Source organism: Halyomorpha halys, unplaced genomic scaffold (genome assembly GCF_000696795.3).
Source record: "Halyomorpha halys isolate HHAL.00 unplaced genomic scaffold, Hhal_1.1 Scaffold1245.1, whole genome shotgun sequence".
In the NCBI taxonomy this organism is placed as follows: domain Eukaryota; kingdom Metazoa; phylum Arthropoda; class Insecta; order Hemiptera; family Pentatomidae; genus Halyomorpha; species Halyomorpha halys.
The window spans coordinates 380,752-398,988 of record NW_027113557.1 but is presented as its reverse complement, the minus strand read 5'-3'; the positions used below and the strand labels follow the sequence as shown (position 1 = coordinate 398,988).

Sequence of the window (18,237 nt, the reverse complement as noted above, 5' to 3'; positions counted from 1 at the left end):
ATATTTGTTTATATCAAAACAAAGCTGTAAGTGTAGGTTAATTCACATTTTAACTAATCAAGTTATATACTTTGGATTATACAATAAAATCTAAAATCTTTTCCAAGGTTTTTTCTTTCAAAGTTCCATTCCAAAATTTTCAAAAAGGCTTCAAGAGAGAATGGAGAGAGCGATCAAATTATTTTTTTTAGTTCATTACGAATTCAGATGACTATGCATAGAATAAACAAATAGAGATATGAAAAAGTGCATTTTTAATAAAATACCAAACAGTATAATCAATTCATACATATAATAAAGTAAACACTTTTAACAAAGAGTGAAAATCCCAAATATTTTCTTTACGTCGCTAAGAAGTCTGAACAAATGATAAATTGTCACACCTAGTTGTAAAATTATATATACGATTCATAGATACTGGAATATACTTTTGTAGATTATATTATTTATGCAATATTCTTTTCTTAGATTTTGAGTATCGCATTGAAATTTAGAGGGAGAGAATAAAAAAAATTGTGTTATAGAGCTATTATAGACACCCAAATAGAGGAAGATTAGGGGTTTTTTGGAGGCTAAACACTGCCCTTACATGCGAATGGTTCTTTTAGCTGGAAACATGTAATTTAGATTAAAATCAGCTTTCGATAACTTTTGGGGGAATCTTAAAGTGCAAACCAAAGGTTATAACTGTAAAAAATTCTAAATGTCTACAAACAAGGTCTCACAAACAATTTAGAATATATGCTTCACCACAACCTCTCTAGGCAAAGACCGTTATACAGCATTAGAGGCAAATATGCACCAGTAAATTATGAACTGCATCCATATCCTGGAAGCAGGCCCGAGCCGAACAGATAAAGCACTCTCGATAAATCCTCCACTTTCCTTTCAAACACAGAGCACGTTGCCATCCTTGCAAGGTGCCTGATAGCAACTTACTCAAAATGTCAACAGATTATGTACGTGTACTTTATTTCTAGCATGTAACTATATTAATTTTTATCACTAGACAGTTTTTGTTAAAAATAATAAAATAAAGAAAAAGTCAAAACGTTAATTGGAACTAATCGCAACCATTTCTTAGATGTTTGCTGTTAAAAATTACTTTTAGATTTTTCTAGTAACAATATAAATTCCATAATGTTCTTCCTTCTCTCAACTTCACCCTTATAAAAATTCTTTCAGTCTCACATATTTCCCTGAGGTCAAAAATCAGAACACGAAGGTTCTTGATATTTTCTTCTACGAATTTTCGGGGTGTCCTCTCAGATTCTATAATTTACTAGTTTTTTTAAATAGCCATATCTACAATTGAATAACCATGAATTCGTTTCGTTTCTAATTATTAATAAAGAAAAATAGTTAAATAAATGAATATTTTAAGATAATTTTATTTAATTAATATATCCGAGTTTTATTGGGGTGAGTTTAATAATTATAAATGATTTAATATTATAATTAATATGCTTAATAATTATAATTATAAAGTGTTTAATTTAATTATAAATGAAACTAATTTATTGTTATGCAATAGTGTATTTTATTTTTTTAAATATTTAATTATTAAAAAAGTAATAGAAGAAGAATAAATGGATAAAGCAAAATATATAATAAGAAATAGCAATTAAGTAAATAATATTAAATCATATTTATACTTATTTCAATGTTTACAAAGTGCTTAGTGGCCCTCAAATCCACACGTGAGTGTTATCCCCGTGCGAGTTAAACATTACTAAAGTTTTATGATATGTTTATCTTAACTAACGCAATGGTAGTCTTTTAAATTATATTCATTTTAGATTTTTAATAAACACAAAATTATAAAAATTCTTGAAATATACGATTATAACACGAATGCTCTTATACTGACACTCTATACTTCGTACCGTCCATAAATTTAACACGCTTCTTAGGCAACACTGTTATTTGACCCTATGAAGGCATGTAAACATTTGCATAAATATTTCAAAATTGAATCATAACATACTTCTTGAGGTAAAAATCATTTTTAAAAAATAGATTAAAAATCAAAAGGCGTAATTCATATTCGACCCAAACCACTAAGACTATGAGAATAACCTCTAGATATTTTCTTCAGTAAAGAAAAAAAGCTACCTGAAGCAAGATAAAAAAAAATCTCTTAATTTTATGCATCCCCGCTATCGCACTAATGTATTCTGATGCTAAACCTCTGAGCACTCTCTTTTCAAGTAACAATCCAACTACAAGTAGAAACAGATGTTCGCGTTTTGGATCTCATTTATCCTTTTTTACGGTCGCTTTTTAACATAAATCTTCTCGATCAGCCCTACATTTAAATGATTAGAGACCTTCATAATTAGAAAAAAAAATCGTATTATAAATTAGAAACTTTACAAAGTAAGCAAATTATAAATGAGTAATATTCTAAGCAAGAGAACATACAAAATTATCAAAGAAAACAAGTTTACATTTTGAAATGAGATGGAATAATTAATAGTTAATCTCCAATCAGAAAAGATTACTTATATTATCATGTAATACGTATGCTATTGTAAAGATGAAATATCTTTAATCCTAAATCTCTTTTTTTTAGTATATTTTTTTAAGAATCAGATATTAAAGGAGTCCATATCATGAGAATGTTGCAACAAAAATGTATATACCTTATGTTAAAATATGGTGACTCCAGGAGTCAATTAAAATTTAATTAAGATAATGGTAAGTTAGAATAACATTCCATTCATTGATACCTGAGATATATATTTATTATACTTAAATAAATGTTATGAAGTATACTGGATATAGTACAAGAGGTGTATTGACATTTCAAAAGACCAGGCAATTTTTTTGGAAGTTAAGGTTAAGACTCGACAATGTTGGAGATGCTGCGCTGCCTGCAGAGGATCGGTGGGGTCTGGGAGCGCTCTCTGGTGCGCCCGCAGCAAGTAGAGAAGGAGCAAGTGTAGGCGTCCGGGCAGTCCAGCATGCAGTCAACCAGGTCGTCCTCCACTTCGGTGAATTCCGGCTGAATTGTTGTGGAGTGGATGCCCTCGTTGTGGAAGAACTCCTTCACCTTACCGGCCAGGATCATGTACTCCGAAAGGTTGCGGCATCTGATGTGCGCCGAAGCAATGATCCTGTCACCAGCCAGCTGCCATATGTGGAATTCGTGGATACCGAGCACCCCGTCCACTTTCTCCAATAGTTTCCTCTCGATCATATCCACCTCGATGTGCGTAGGCACTGTCTGGAGCAAGATAAGCGAGGAATCCCTCAAAAGCGGCCACACCGAACGGAGAATGAAAATCACCATGATGACACTCAGCGCAGGGTCGATGTAGTACCGATATGGCCACTCGGTGAGCCAGATTATCGTCGCAGACAGAACCACTATAACAGAACCCAATGCATCTGCGAGTACGTGCAAGAATACCCCCTTCATGTTCAGTTGTTCAGAAGTATTAGGACACTTTACCGTCTCAAGCTGCTCTGTGTTAACGGATTTCTCACGATCAGAGCAGACATCACCTACTACCGATCTACTGTTGTTGAGCTGATTAGTAGAGCCAGGGTCCCTGGGACGTGCATGGCCGTGTTGGTGGAACATGAACAGCCCAATGATGTTCACCAACAGGCCGATAAAACCGACAACTACAATGAGCATCGGATTGCGGATCGGTTCCACCTGGAGGAATCTCTTCAAAGCTTCAATGAGGATGGAGAAGCACATGGCTGACAGGAAAACCGCGTTGACCAGCGCTCCCAATACTTCTGCCCTCGCCCAGCCGAAAGTGTTCTTGGACCACTTTTTCGGAGACATCCGGATGGATAGGAAAGCAATAGTCAGAGCAGCGACGTCACTGAGCATGTGGAAACTGTCTGCGAGGAGAGCCATCGAGTTGGTGAAGTATCCGACTGATATCTCGACCATGAAGAAGAAGGCAGTCAGTCCGAACATAGACAATAAGCGGCATTTCTTTCCCGTCAACCGACCCATTATAGGATCGCTGTGTGATTACTTACGGGAGAACGACACGGACTGATCAATTCGTATGGGTGAGATCTTCATAGCAATATATTTCATGAAATCCTCATATCGATATTTTTATCTTAGGATAACCTTAAAAAAATAAAATATTTTCTCGTCTAACGATAATAATTTAGTTACTTAATTAGCGTTGTTATGGTTATTGTGTTACTAACATGTGGAAAAATGAAATGTTACCTACAGCATAAAAAAATCATTCCTATTAGACAGCATAGTAACTAAATATTTAGACATAAGGTAATTAAAACAGTAAGAAACATAAAATAAAATTATAAATCTATCTTATTTGAAGTCATTCGAGACGAATGAAATTATAACAATATAAATATTTTGAAAACTAAACATCGATAAGTATTTAGATCAATGAATTACGAAAAACTTATAATTGTTGCTAAAAGACAAAGCCAGATAAATGATAGTAATAAATAATAAAAATGACATTTCGTCAGTATTAAAAAGAGTAATTTAACAAACCGGGTATTTTTGTCTTTTTTTAAATTGTTTTTTCTCGAAAACATAATAAAATAAACGCGCGCAAATCTTACGTGTACTACTAAGATACACCACATAAACCTTACTATTTGTTCAAAATACAGAAAAAATAAAAATAATAATAACATAATATCATATCGAATAAGTAAATAATTGTTGAAAATAGGTTACCTTGATGGCCGGCAAGTTGCACCCAAGGGTAGCGCTGCTTTTTGTATGTTTGGAAGAAGGGCGTCCACTGAACAATATTTCTCAATTTTCTCCATCCAGATGGCTAGAAACAAACAATTAAAAACATTATTAATGCAAAAAGGTAGAAGAAAGCTTAAGAGAATATTAAAAAAAGAAAGAAAATATTTGAAAAGTTCAATAGATCAATGTAAAAAATAAAATAGGTTTCTTTTATACATATATATTTTGATTTCTTCATTGAGACTGGTTGTATTTATCAGCCTCAACATTCTTTATTAATTCATTTTGAAACTCTAACGTTTCGGCCAACCTATCCTTTATCAAAAACAATCCATTAATAATAAGTTTTAATTAAAATTTTATTGTAATTATTAATTAATTGTATTTTTACAACAATTTTAAAATCATTATTAATAATTATTAAAGTATGCTTAAGTTCCAATTTCACAGCCTACCATTAATCAATAAATTAATCATTAATCAAATTGTGCTATTGTGCAGGCTATTGTGCCCATATCTAATATAACATAGTCAACTAACCTATACTTGTAATCTGTTTCATTTAATATTATTTCTTTTAATTAAATAGTTTATAATCCTACTTTTGAAATACAGTTTCATTACTAAAAAAATTAACTAAATTAGACTTTGGCAGAATAGGTTTTTTGAGTAATTACGTGAGGTTGTGAAATTGAAAATAAGTCCTTGATAGTGCTGATATTTGCTGAAACGTGGAGCATTTAAAATAAATTAATAAAAAATGCTTAAAAGATCTATTCTGGATTTTTATGCTATTCTGCCCATGTCTAATTATAAAATAAAATAAATAGTCGATTAACCTATAAAACACAAATTAAAATTGGAAATCATATTTATTATTAATAACCATGCGACATTTTCTGTTTATTATTAGTCAACTATTTCATTATATTAATTCTTTAATTTGAAAATGTTCTTAAAATAAATCTTCAAATTAACTTATTAATTACTATATTTTTAAATTCACCTCAAATCACATTAGGGATATTATAATTACATTTCAAGCTCTTTTTTTGTTTATTTTATTTTTTTAAAATATTAAACTTAATTATTAACTATTGCCTCAAATTTATTAATATTTCTGAATTTAAGGGAATTGTTTATAATCAAGTAGGTATATTATGATTTTTAATAAATAAAAAAAAGAAGACAAAAAGAAAGCTTGAAATTTAATAATAATATGTCTAGTGTGGGGTTGGTTAAATAGTATGATGTTGATAATTTATATTGAAAGTAGTAAACAAAATTTGGGATAAAATAATTAATATTAAATAAAATAGTTGACAGATATAGGTAATTAAATAAAAATAGTTAAAGTTTGAAATATATTGATAATATAGTCTTATAAAATAATTTTACTCAAAATTTCTGCAAAATGCTGGTTTAGATTTCTAGTATCTAAATTAAAATTAAGTAATAATTTCTAAGACATGAATAGCTTCAAGCATTATTCTTTCAAAAGCATAATTTGTATTGTCTAAAATCATAGTATTGTCGAAATAAACATCGTTTTATTACTGATATAAACCAGCAAAATTGAAAATTAAGGTATAATAAATTAGAATTAAAAATTACTTTTAATTTTTATAATTATGAATGTAGTGACGCCACTGTATGTTGGTCTATACTGTAATTACTATAGTCGCAAAAACCGCTATGGTCTGACATGACGAACCTAGCTGCTGCAACGTGAACCTTTGTAATATTTCTTGAATATACTTTAATTTCACACATGTGGCAACCATGTTATATATTGTAATATTTATATATGTATTATTAGAATCACTAAATATTACAATAGTCCACTAAAAGATAAAACCTACTACTTTTATCAAGTAAACGCAGTATAATAATATTGGTAATATTTCTTGTATTTACTTTAATTTCACACATGTGGCAACCACGTTATATATTGTAATATTCATATATGTATCATTATAATCACTAAATCTAACACAACCACCTTGACATGATCATGGTTAAAGCTGTTAATTGATAAACTATCCTTGATAAAGCCAAAGTTGGCCAAAACGTTGGATAATTAAGATAAATTAAAAAGAATGGTAGGAGTAAATGGATCTATTTTATTATAACTGGTAAGTTTTTATTTTAGAAGTTTCTTATACCTTTGTAATCCAAGAGAATCTTATAGAAATAGAGCCGAAGAGGAGAAAAAAGGCAGTTATCTCACCACAATTTTTGATTACTTTAATGAAAACTATGAATAATTACTAGTCAAAATTCATAAGTCTGCCAAGTATAGGTAGGGGTAATAAAAATGGTGGCTGTTTCAAAGCGATAAAAAAAACTAATTTTTCATTCGGAGCTCTATATCTCAAAAAGTAGCAACAGCACAAGAAAACCTAAGAGTACGTCATTTAAAGAAGAGCAAATTTGCTAAAATATGAGCCTTAAAAGAGTTATTTACATTAAATAGTTTTTGAGATATACCTTTTTAAATAGCAACATTTAATAAAAAATGTTGTATGGGACGTACTGAAAGATCAGTAGTTAGTGAATTTATTTTGAAAACTTTATATCTCAAAAACCATTTGACGTGCAGATGTCTATTAGCACTCAAATCAAAGCTAGTTTAATGAGCTATAAAGTATTTTAAGATGATCTTCGTAGGAGTAATAGCTTACATGAAATTTGCTAAAATGAATTGACTTATAGTTGGTCGGACAAATTTTCATTTGCCAAATTTATATTCATATGTGAATATCATAAAAACTACTAACCCTTCAAAGATAAGTGTTATAAACTACTTTACAGTAAGTTAAACTTCCTTTATTTTGAGTGTTGGCAGACGTACGTGCGTCTTATGGATCTAGAGATATATTTTTTTGAAAAATTCAACATTTTATACGAACAACTAGAAATTAATATTTTGTGAGTTTATTTTGTCAAATTTCATAAAAACTACTATTCCTACAACGATAAACATAATAAACTATTTTGTATTAAATTTAACTAGCTTTAATTTGAGCGCTGGCAGACATCTGTACGTCTAATGGTTTCTGAAAGTTTTTCATAAATCAAACTTATTGTCCTAACAACTATAAATCAATTTATTTTAGCAAATATCATGAAAACTACTATTCCTACGAAGGTAAAGGTCATAAACTTATTTATAGTCCATTAAACTAGCTTTAATTTGAGTGCTAATAGACATCTGTACGTCCCATAGTTCCTGAGATATATTTCTCAAAATAAATTAACTAACTACTAATCATTCAGAAGATTTTTAAGAAATTTTGCTTTTTAAAAAGCTATATCTCGAGAACTATTGGACGTAAATAGCTCTTTTAGGGCTAATATTTTAGCAAATTTACTCTTCTTTAAATAATGTTTTCTTAGATTTTCTAGAGTTGTTGGTAGTTTTTACGATATAGAGCTCCGAATGAAAAAATTATGTTTTTTAAGGTTTTGAAACAGCCGCCATTTTTAATCCCCCCTATCTATATTTGGCAGACTCATCAATTTTGACTAGTAATTATACATAGTTTTCATTAAAGTAATAAAAAATTGGGGTGAGATAACTGCCTTTTTTTCTTACCGGCTCTTGTACTATAAAGTAGTAGTAACTAACATTTCCTTTGGCTTGACAGGAACTTTTTTAGATTAAACTATTAAATTAAATAATATTAATTTAAATTTTCATCAAAAGAAATCCTTCCTGCTGTTAGTATGGTACAGTATAATCAAGCCACAGAAATCACTCAAGTCCTTCAAAGCACAAGTATCACCAGGCTCCCGGATCATCACTTAAATTGATGATGACAGCTTATTTGCCGAAAACATTAACATTTGTGCACTAAGTATAAATAAACCTTGTAAGAGGCATCAAGGCTGCGTTATTCACAGGAAATTTCACAGACAAACGGCTTCACAAATCAACATAATGACATCCACTTATCCCTGAAAACATCAACCTACGCAGACAACGGCCATTTCTCGCCCGACGCAAATAAGAATCGTCACCATGTTGCTTTGATTTTACGATATCAAATGCAAATATATGACTGTTTAAAACGTTACAAAACTACAAAACATATTACTATTACGCTGTAATATGACACCCACAAAGCTATTGGATAATAAATGTCTTTCTATGACAAACAAAGTGCATTACTTATAAATAATTATAGAGGATTCAAGAAAATATTAAGTTTACGTGAAAAATCATTTATATTTATCTTACTCTTCTTCGATTATAGATGAAATTAATTGTAACTTAGAAAATAATTAAAAAGTTACTCATTCGGACAACTTTCACTTCAATGGCGTATTTTCAAATGTTCGAAAAAATGTCAACCAACAATATAAATAATCCAATAAGTTTTCGTTTCTCTTTAGACATGTGGAATTTCAAGACCTAACAATGAAGAAAATAGTGGATATTCTATGTGAGCTATGAAGGAAGTATTTTAGGGCCCTATAAAAACAACAAAAGGAACACGAGATATAAAAAAAAACATTTGAAGAGTTTTTCTGTATTTTAAACAATTATTTATCCCAAATGATGACATAGGACTGAAAGATATTGATAAGGAATAGAAGAACAACAATTAAGCTATACAACGGTTGTAGCAACATTGGATTTGTATAAAACCCTGTGGAATTAGGGATGTTTACATGAACAACGGATGTAAGAACAGGGAAAGAATACTCCTAAATATTGATTCCTATAATTTATAAATTCTTATTTCTATAAAACTCGTTATGAAGGGTTTTATAAAATGGAACCCTAAGAACATTATAACAACAAATGAATCCGACTAGCTTTTATTCTAAAAAGAAAAAAAAAAGTTTTTTTTTTATTATGTACATATAACGCAATTGGCAATATTATTTTTTATTATATAAAGAAAAACAAATTGATTGGCATATGACAACCATGAAATCCACAAAGAGGGCAGGCAACAAAAATTTGCTCTTTGATACAAGTATTTAATATTTTTGGATTAAAATAACCTAAAAAATATTGATTTAAATCAGTGACCCAGTGACCCTATCTAACCAGAATACTATAAGAAAATCTACAAAACTGTAAATATAAATTAAAAAATTTGCCCGTGTTCTGAACAGGTTAATCAATAATATTTTCTCCGAGGATTGAATATTTTTGCATGGCTCTGTCACTGTCTCTGGACGCAAAAATATTTACGTCTTGTGGCGTATTCTGACAATTTTTTAACGAGGTAGGATCTAGCTTTAGATGATGTAATACTTCAAAAAAGAATACAAGTTATTTTTCATATCATTTCATAATTATTATTTGATAATTTTCGGATTTCAATCCATCAACAGTTAAAAAAATGATTACTTAATATCATCATTGGGTAAGATTAGATAATTAATGAAAAAATGCGGTAATCTTATTAATAAATTGATATGATTTCCTATCGTTTTGTTGTTTCATAGGTTAATTAACTAAATGTATTAGATTTGAGTAGAATAACCAGCAATTTTTTTATTGTTGGATGTGAGGCATTAAATTTATAGTAAAGGTATGCTAATTATAAGTAATAATATTGTTTAAATTTATTAATAATAAGTTTATAATAAAAGCTGGTATTTAATAGATTGTCCTTGAGGATGACCAGGTTGTCCAAAACGTTGGACATTTGAAGTATTAATAAAGATTTTTGAGACTTAATTGGATATAATTAATTTTATTTAAATCTAAATTCAATATAAAAAAAATTTTTGATTAAAATAAATGACATTTTTTAGTATAGAATTATATAATAATAACAAATTATCACAATTTTACTCTCTCTCAATACATACAAATATTTCAAACTTCTTCACTCCAGTCATAATTTCAAGAAATATTTTAATTATAATAATATAATTATTATCAGAAACTATCATTAACAATAAACTAGGTTATTATAAGAGGTTAATAATAACTCTTAAGTATTCATAATAATTATGGAAAATTCTGCTTAATTTTTTTATCATGGTTTTTATCTACAATAAATAATTTAATATTCCAAAAAATATTTATTTTTCAAAATGAATGTTAAAAATTTATAAATTATGAAATTTTTCACTCATAATTGGGTAAATTATACTATTTTTTTAAAAACTAAGTTAAAATAAAATTTCAAATTAAATTATTAAAAACAAGACCTCAGGAAAAAAAAAGGTGGGAGTGGCAGAATTTAAAATAAATTTTTATGAATACTTACCAATATTCCATCCAGTAGTATATTTGAAAATAGTTTTTAATATTGTGACCAGGGCGAAGGAGAAGACATTTATAAAACGTCAATAAAAAAGGTGAAACCGTTCAGAAATCTGGAGTGCTTATGTATGGAATATAATTTTGATAAGTTATTATTAAATCAAAAAATGTGCTTCAAAAAGATGTTTTTCTTAATCTTTTAGATTAATGTTTAATAATAAAAAATTAAAACAACTAAAAAAATAAACAATCGCATGAAAGTTGTTTATCATAATAAAAAATCTAACGATATATATAAAAAAAGTGGATCCAAATCCTTAGAGGTTGTTTGGTAGGAAGAAGGTACAGATAAGATGATCCTCGTGTTGAACGATGTTAACTTCCTGACAAATTAGCCATAGATTAAATATCAAACCTGTTAAGACCTTAATCTTTGGATCTTCTTCCTCTGTATAATTTAAAAATTAAATGGATTAAATGCGAATAACATTGAGCTTTATGGGTTTTAAAATATTGTTTTTTTCTTGGGTTAATTGGAACTCTCAAAGATCAGATTCGGTAGGAACTGGTTCTCTTCCTAAAGATTATTATTCTGGTTCGTTGGATGAGAGCTTCCCGAATGCGGCTATAAGTTATGAAATGCTTGATATTTTTCGCAAAATTTATTTCAATCGGTTTTATCGATTTAGAATGCACTTCCCCATTTCGAAAAAAATAAATAAACAATAAAAAGTGAAAGCAACTAAACCTCCTAAGTTCTTAAAACAAAATTTAAAGCAGAAATAGCACATCTAGGAGGTTCATGAAGAAACTAGGTGTCGATATCCAGGTAGTAAGGTGTAGGTATATGATGATAGACAACAGGTAATAAGGTGGCAGAAATATGATTCTTAACTCCCTAGGAATGGACACAGGTGAGGATAGGGTTCACTTAGAAGAAGGAAGGCATGCGTATATTCCATACTTAATATAATTTTTTTCCCCAAATTTTTAATATTTAATACTTTTTTATGTCTATTAATTACTTTTCTTTATATACTCATTACTGTTTTTATAAATCATTTTTATCCATTATATTTTATATACATTACTTTAATTTTTTTTAAATATTTACTTTTTTTTTTTATTTATATTTATTGTCTGTATTTGACCGTATTCAAATAGATACATCCTTGTACGTAATTGTTGAGTTTTTTTAATAGATTTTAATTGAATAGTACTTATGGGCGAAAATATCATACTTTTTATGGGTGTATATTCCCATTTTATTTAAAAAGGGAAAGATGTATTGGGTTAATGAAGAAACATAATTAGATATATAGATAAATAATGGAGGGGGGGAATGCAGAATAATAAGGAAAAAATGAATATATATAAAGAACAAAAATGATAAAACAAAAAAAAATCAGGTTATACTATTATATATTATAAATTTACTAAACATTATAAATATCCTATATATTATAAGAATTTTAAAATCATTGTCTGACTGGGTAAAAATGTGTCCTGTATTTAGCCACCCAATACAGTTGGACAACACCACTTTTTTGAATAGTTTTTCAGGAATATATAAGGTTTTTTTATTTATTTATTGATATTTACAACTGTATAAAAAAATACAACCAGTAAATTTGATCATAATGACATAATGATATGATACAGGATGTAGAGAAACTACCCAGTAGTAGAACTCTAAAAACATTTTACAATATAAGGTCACGAGGCCATCTTCTTTTCAGGCGCCTCCGAGGATTGCCAAGAATGGAAGAGGAAGCAAGGTTAGAAACGAGTGGGTTTCGGTGGTTAGGGAGTTTATTATGGAATATATAAGGTTAAATGATAAAACTAATCGTTTTGTTATTTTTTTATAGAAACTGACAATAACAGATTTTTTTTTTTAACTATTGACTTTGGTGAAATTTTATTGTATAGGTGAGTGTTTGTGAAATTCAAAAATTTAGGACATTTTTATTCAGCTTTTAGTGGTGATATTTCCATCTTCAAACCTAAACGTACGTAGTTCCTATTTTTTTGTAGTTCCAGCATTTTTATCACATATTCAAAACACACATGGAACTAGATATTATCAGGATATGCTTATTCTCCCTAATTCCACTAACATAAGTCTCTGTTCTAACAAACATGAAGCTTTAATGATGAAAAATAGAATACCGAAACGTTAATTGAATAAATAATTTTCAAATGACAAAGTCTAATTATCTCTGGCCCATGGATATGCAACAGAAAGCTTACTGGAAAATAAATAAGAAGATATAATACATAAAATCGGGAGTGGGTAGCTCATTGGTAAGGCACTGTGTTATTAACTCTAAGGACCCTGATTCGAATCCGGCAGTGGCAGATAATTATTTTCTGTTCATTGTAACCGAGAATCAGCTACGTGGGTTCGGAAGCCCTCCGGGGTCCATCTAGCCTCATAAAGTGGTTACCCTTAATTGGGTAAAAGCCTGCCAGTCGAGTGTGATTCTGACCAAATCACCTCCTAGCACAACCGTTGGTCGAGTACTAGTACTTTCTTACAAAGTAATGCACCCCTAACCCTTCATGGATTATAGCGGTACAGATTTAATTTAATTTTTTTTTAATAGTTATAATCTCTTTTGAACATTTTTATTCTTAGATTAAAAAAACTAAAGGAGCGTCAGCACAGTAAGTAAGGCACTTCTTTCTTTATGGTCCACGTTCGAGTCCGGCTGTGGAAGATAATTATTTATTCTGTTTTATCATCCGTGAATAGATAGGTGGGTACTCCTGTACCCTGTGTACTACCTATGTATTCCTGAGAAACACCTTGTATTATACAAACTTTATAGAGACTGGGAATAATTTATTTAAATTGAAATAAGTAGAGGCAGTGATAGCTGAGAACGTCGGAGCTAGGGTTCCAGAGTGCTTGATTCAAGAGTTAGTGGGTTCGATTCTCACCTGGGTCAGTCAATATTCATTCCACAGTAGCACCCAGAAATTAATTTGACATTCTCAATTTGCAATCCATAATGGAACACTCGAGTCATAAAAACAAAATCAATACACCTGGTTATCATTTTTTATTAATTCAATAAACAATTATTAATCACAACTTAAACTTTTTTTTTTACTATTTTTTCTCAAATTCAACTTTTTCAAGTTTCAAGGGTAGAATTTTAAGAGAACCATTGAGCCTAAAAATTCTCTTAAAGTTCAAAAACTTTACTTATAATTCATTTCACGTGATTGTTCCCGTAGAGCATTTTTTACAATATTAGAAGATTAGAAGGAATTATTTTTTACTTTAAAGTCAAAGTCATTTCGAAAATGGTCAGAGTTTGAAGAGTTATATTTTGAAAAGCAATGATCCTAGTGGGCTCTCTTTGGTTAAAAATTCTGGCAAAATTCATCAACTAAAAAAACAAAAATACTATTTTATCAGGCACGTAGTTTTGAAACTTTTATTTAGGTCTTTCTAGTTTCTAAAAAAAGCAAACTTTATAAATAATAAATGAAGAATTCGGTTATCATTTGAGGTGTGGAATAAAAATCTAATCCTTAAAATATAATCACAATTTTTTTTTCGTTTGATCTGTGTTGTAATTAAGATAGAGAAAATCTCATTTGCTGTATTGAATATAATAAAAATATATATATTTTTATGCAAATTTATATGGTAACATCACACTAACATAGTTAGTATAGAACATAAGATCTGGTGTAAGCATTTAATTTTTAAGATTATTTTCATCAAATAGTTTTGTGGCACCTTTGAATGGTAGGTTAAGTTACTCACGAATAATATATAAAGAGACAAAGGGTGTGCATTTTAAGACTGGTAAAAGGGTTATTAGGTCATTTTATAGTTTTAATAGTTCATAATTATTTACACAGTATTTATAATTTAATTTTGATTTTAATATTTTATATTTTTGAAGACTAATTCTAGTTCAAGTGACGCAAGTAGAGTTATTTGTATGCGTGGATGGAGGGCGAATGCCAGCGTCGAATTAATACGACGGAAGTCATGTTCTATTTTTAATTCAGGTCTTTCCTTCATTGAACTGGAAAAGATATTTTTTACACCTTATTAAATCATGCGGAGAGGAACCGATATATATTTTTTTTCTTTAAGGGAAGTCGTTAAGCCCAACTTTTTCTCTTTTTTTATTCCTTTTTAGCGAAAATCAGTCGTTCATTAAAAGTGAGAAAAATAACCTTTTGGGTATTTTTTCCTGACAAAGTTAGATCGGCTACCGTTAGTTGGCACATCAGATCAAAGCCGTGCTCATTAAAAATAATAAGACGAATGCCGACTTGGTTTCCCATTTGCCCAAGCTGAAGTGAGAAGCTTCCCATCATATATTTTACTTTAATTTGGACCAATCCCACCGATAATCGTGTAACGGTTTCAGATGACACTTCCAATGTTGAGAGATTTCTTGCGGGGACAATAGTTACTATTAATGGAAAAGGGAAGGGGAGTGTAAAACGAGGAATGTTTCATCCACTAAACAAATTTTTAGGAGGAATATCACATTCATAAAACAATTTTGTTCTTCAATATCCTTCTATAAGGTTCAACTCATCCCTGATTAACATACCCGCAACCTAGAGGACAAACGTCTTGCATAGAACACTTATAAAAATAAGTATGGTGTAGCAAAGTGAATCCATGTAAAAAAAGTAAATTATGAAATAATGTAACACTCATAAAATCATACAGAAAAAAACAAAAAACATCAGAACTCTAAAATACTTTTCAAAAAAATGTGAAATAATTACTGGCTGACGAATCAGAAACGTAATTTCATGGACCGATATTAGGAAATTTCTATGAAAGTGATAATTTATTTTTTCAAATAGATATTTATTTCAAATAAAAAATGTTCATAAAAAAATTGTTTTACTTTCTGTTTTGAAATTAATATAGAAATAGAATAAAATATAATATATCTTTACAGAACAATTTTATATAAATATTCCATACTATATTATACATATACACAATACTGACATGGTTAAACACCGTCAGGGGAGATTTTCGATGGCTAATCAATTCCTGGTCGTACTCTTTTAATTTAGTTATAAATGAACTCTGCTGTTAAATTTTTTTTATAATTCAAAGTTGGCTATTATAAGGCCTATCTGGACATACGGAGGTGAGCTTCGGGGCTCCACTAAACCATCAAATTCCTCCCGAATCCAATCCTTACAGTCCAAAATCCTTCGTAAAATCCTTAATGCTCCTTACTTTGTCACAAATCAAGTCATCCATCATGACCTCAATGTCCCATATGTTGCCGATTTGGCCAAAACCAGATACCAATTCTTGCATGGAAAACTTCCCAACTACTCAAATCCACTTATTTCTAACTTGACTTCTCCTTCACTACCTAACAATCCTCCTAGGCGTCTGAAAAGAAGATGGTCTCGAGATCTTCCCCTCTAGAAATATTATTGGAGTTCTATCAGTGGGTAGATTCTCCACGTGTTTGGATCATGTCACTATGTCACCTACAGCAAATTTACTAGTTGTATACATGTTATACAGTTGTAAATAACAATAAATAAATGATTAAAAAATAAAAAATTCAAAGTACATTTCACATACTAAAATTGCTTATTCAAACATTTACAATTTAAAATATTGATTATATCTACTTTTTTTTTGTCCATATACGTGCACCTAAATATTTTCGTCTGTATGAATTTAAAACCTTCGATCGGTCAAGAAATCCTGGTATCTTGGAGGCCTTGAGAGAAAAAGGGATCGATCATGGCCATGTACTGCCGCTTGAGAGTCTGTACAAGAAAACAAGAAACGTAGTAAGATTTGCCAACTGCACTTCACAGGAAATAGTAACAACAATCGGAATCCGGGAAGGTTGCAATCTCAGTCCACTTTTGTTTATTCTAGTAATGGACTCAGCAATTCGAAGGGCTAAAGAAAAAATGCGGAAATTCTACCTGCGATATGCCAACCCGTGAACAGCTCATTACTGGCATTCGCCGATGACGTCGTTATTTTCTCGGACACTGACAGGAATCTGCAGTACAATATTAATATATTAAAAGAATAACTGTGAAAGAATAATATGGTTATCGACCCTGGAAAAACAAAAGTAATGACAGTTGGGAAGAAGTCTAGGGGGAATATGCGCGACATGAGAGTCGGAGAAGACATCCTCGAACAAGTAGAACACTTCAAATACCTGGGGGCGCACCTTAATGATATATCGATTCAGAGGTGATTGAGCTAATCTCGCTGCTGCAAGCAGGATGTTTGAAGCAGTTAAGAGAAATTTTCTAAACAGGCGAGAGGTGAAAAAGAAAACAAAAGGAGCCATTTTCAGATCGACTTTTTTTTCCCCCATTTTGACATATTCTTCAGAATCATGGACGCTGACGAAGAAGCATCAATAAAGGATACAAGTGTCAGAAATGAGATTCCTTCAAAAGATTGAGGGAAAAACAAGAAGAGACAGAGTACGCAACACCACCATCAGCTCGAACCTCAATATTAAGCCGGCCAACGAAGTGATAGAAGAGAATCGTCGGCTGGGACATCTTCTGTGAATGGAACCGAGGAGGATAACTAGCGAGGCCTATCAAGCCAAAGTAGAGGACAAGAAAGAAAAACGACGGCCTAGAAGGAAATGGGAAGATGAGGTAAAAAGCGACTTCCAGAGAAGAGGAATTCAATGAAATGACAGAAGGCGACTTGCAGAAGACAGGCAGAGCTGAAGAGGGCTCTACAAGCTTCCTGCTCACACTGCTCAATGTGGTTCAAGAGGATTGATTATGATGATCATGATCATGAATCTAAAACAGAACACCTGCCTTAGTAATGAAGCATGTTTTCATCCTCCATACTATCACCGATAGGGCGTGTATATTATGTCCTTAAGGACTAAACTAAGGTTTACAGTTTAAATTAATAATCTCACCTCTAGTCTAAAACCCTGAATGAATGCAATCGAGTTTTCATTATTTATGTTTCTAATATTAAAGTCAAGTTTTTTATAAAGCAAATGATAGCGCCCATTACAGTAATAATTAAGTCTTTTTTTCAATTTCCTTTAGCTTTACTGAATACATTTGATTTTCTATAGATTCAAAATCTCCTTTTTATGTTAAAAGTTTTGGTAAACGGTAATTTTCATATTTTCAAATTTTTATAATGTAATTTACATGCAACTGCTAAGTAAAAGAGAACAGCAAATCTTTATGTTTCCAAATATAATACAAAGTTGTGTTACGTGTTTTGGTAAACGGTAATTTTCATATTTTAAAATTT

General features: G+C 30.3%; 2 protein-coding genes across 2 annotated transcripts in view; both read right to left on the bottom strand.

Annotated features, from left to right (window-relative positions):
- LOC106688972 (Inositol 1,4,5-triphosphate kinase 2) overlaps positions 1–18,237 on the bottom strand; it is a 96,654-nt gene that overhangs the window by 51,187 nt on the left and 27,230 nt on the right. The gene's annotated exons all lie outside the window — the stretch shown is intronic.
- LOC106688974 (proton-coupled zinc antiporter SLC30A1-like) lies at positions 2,722–4,184 on the bottom strand. Its single transcript, XM_014433695.3, has one exon. It carries the CDS (start codon positions 3,977–3,979, stop codon positions 2,843–2,845), a length of 1,137 nt encoding a protein of 378 aa, XP_014289181.1. The 5' UTR covers positions 3,980–4,184; the 3' UTR covers positions 2,722–2,842.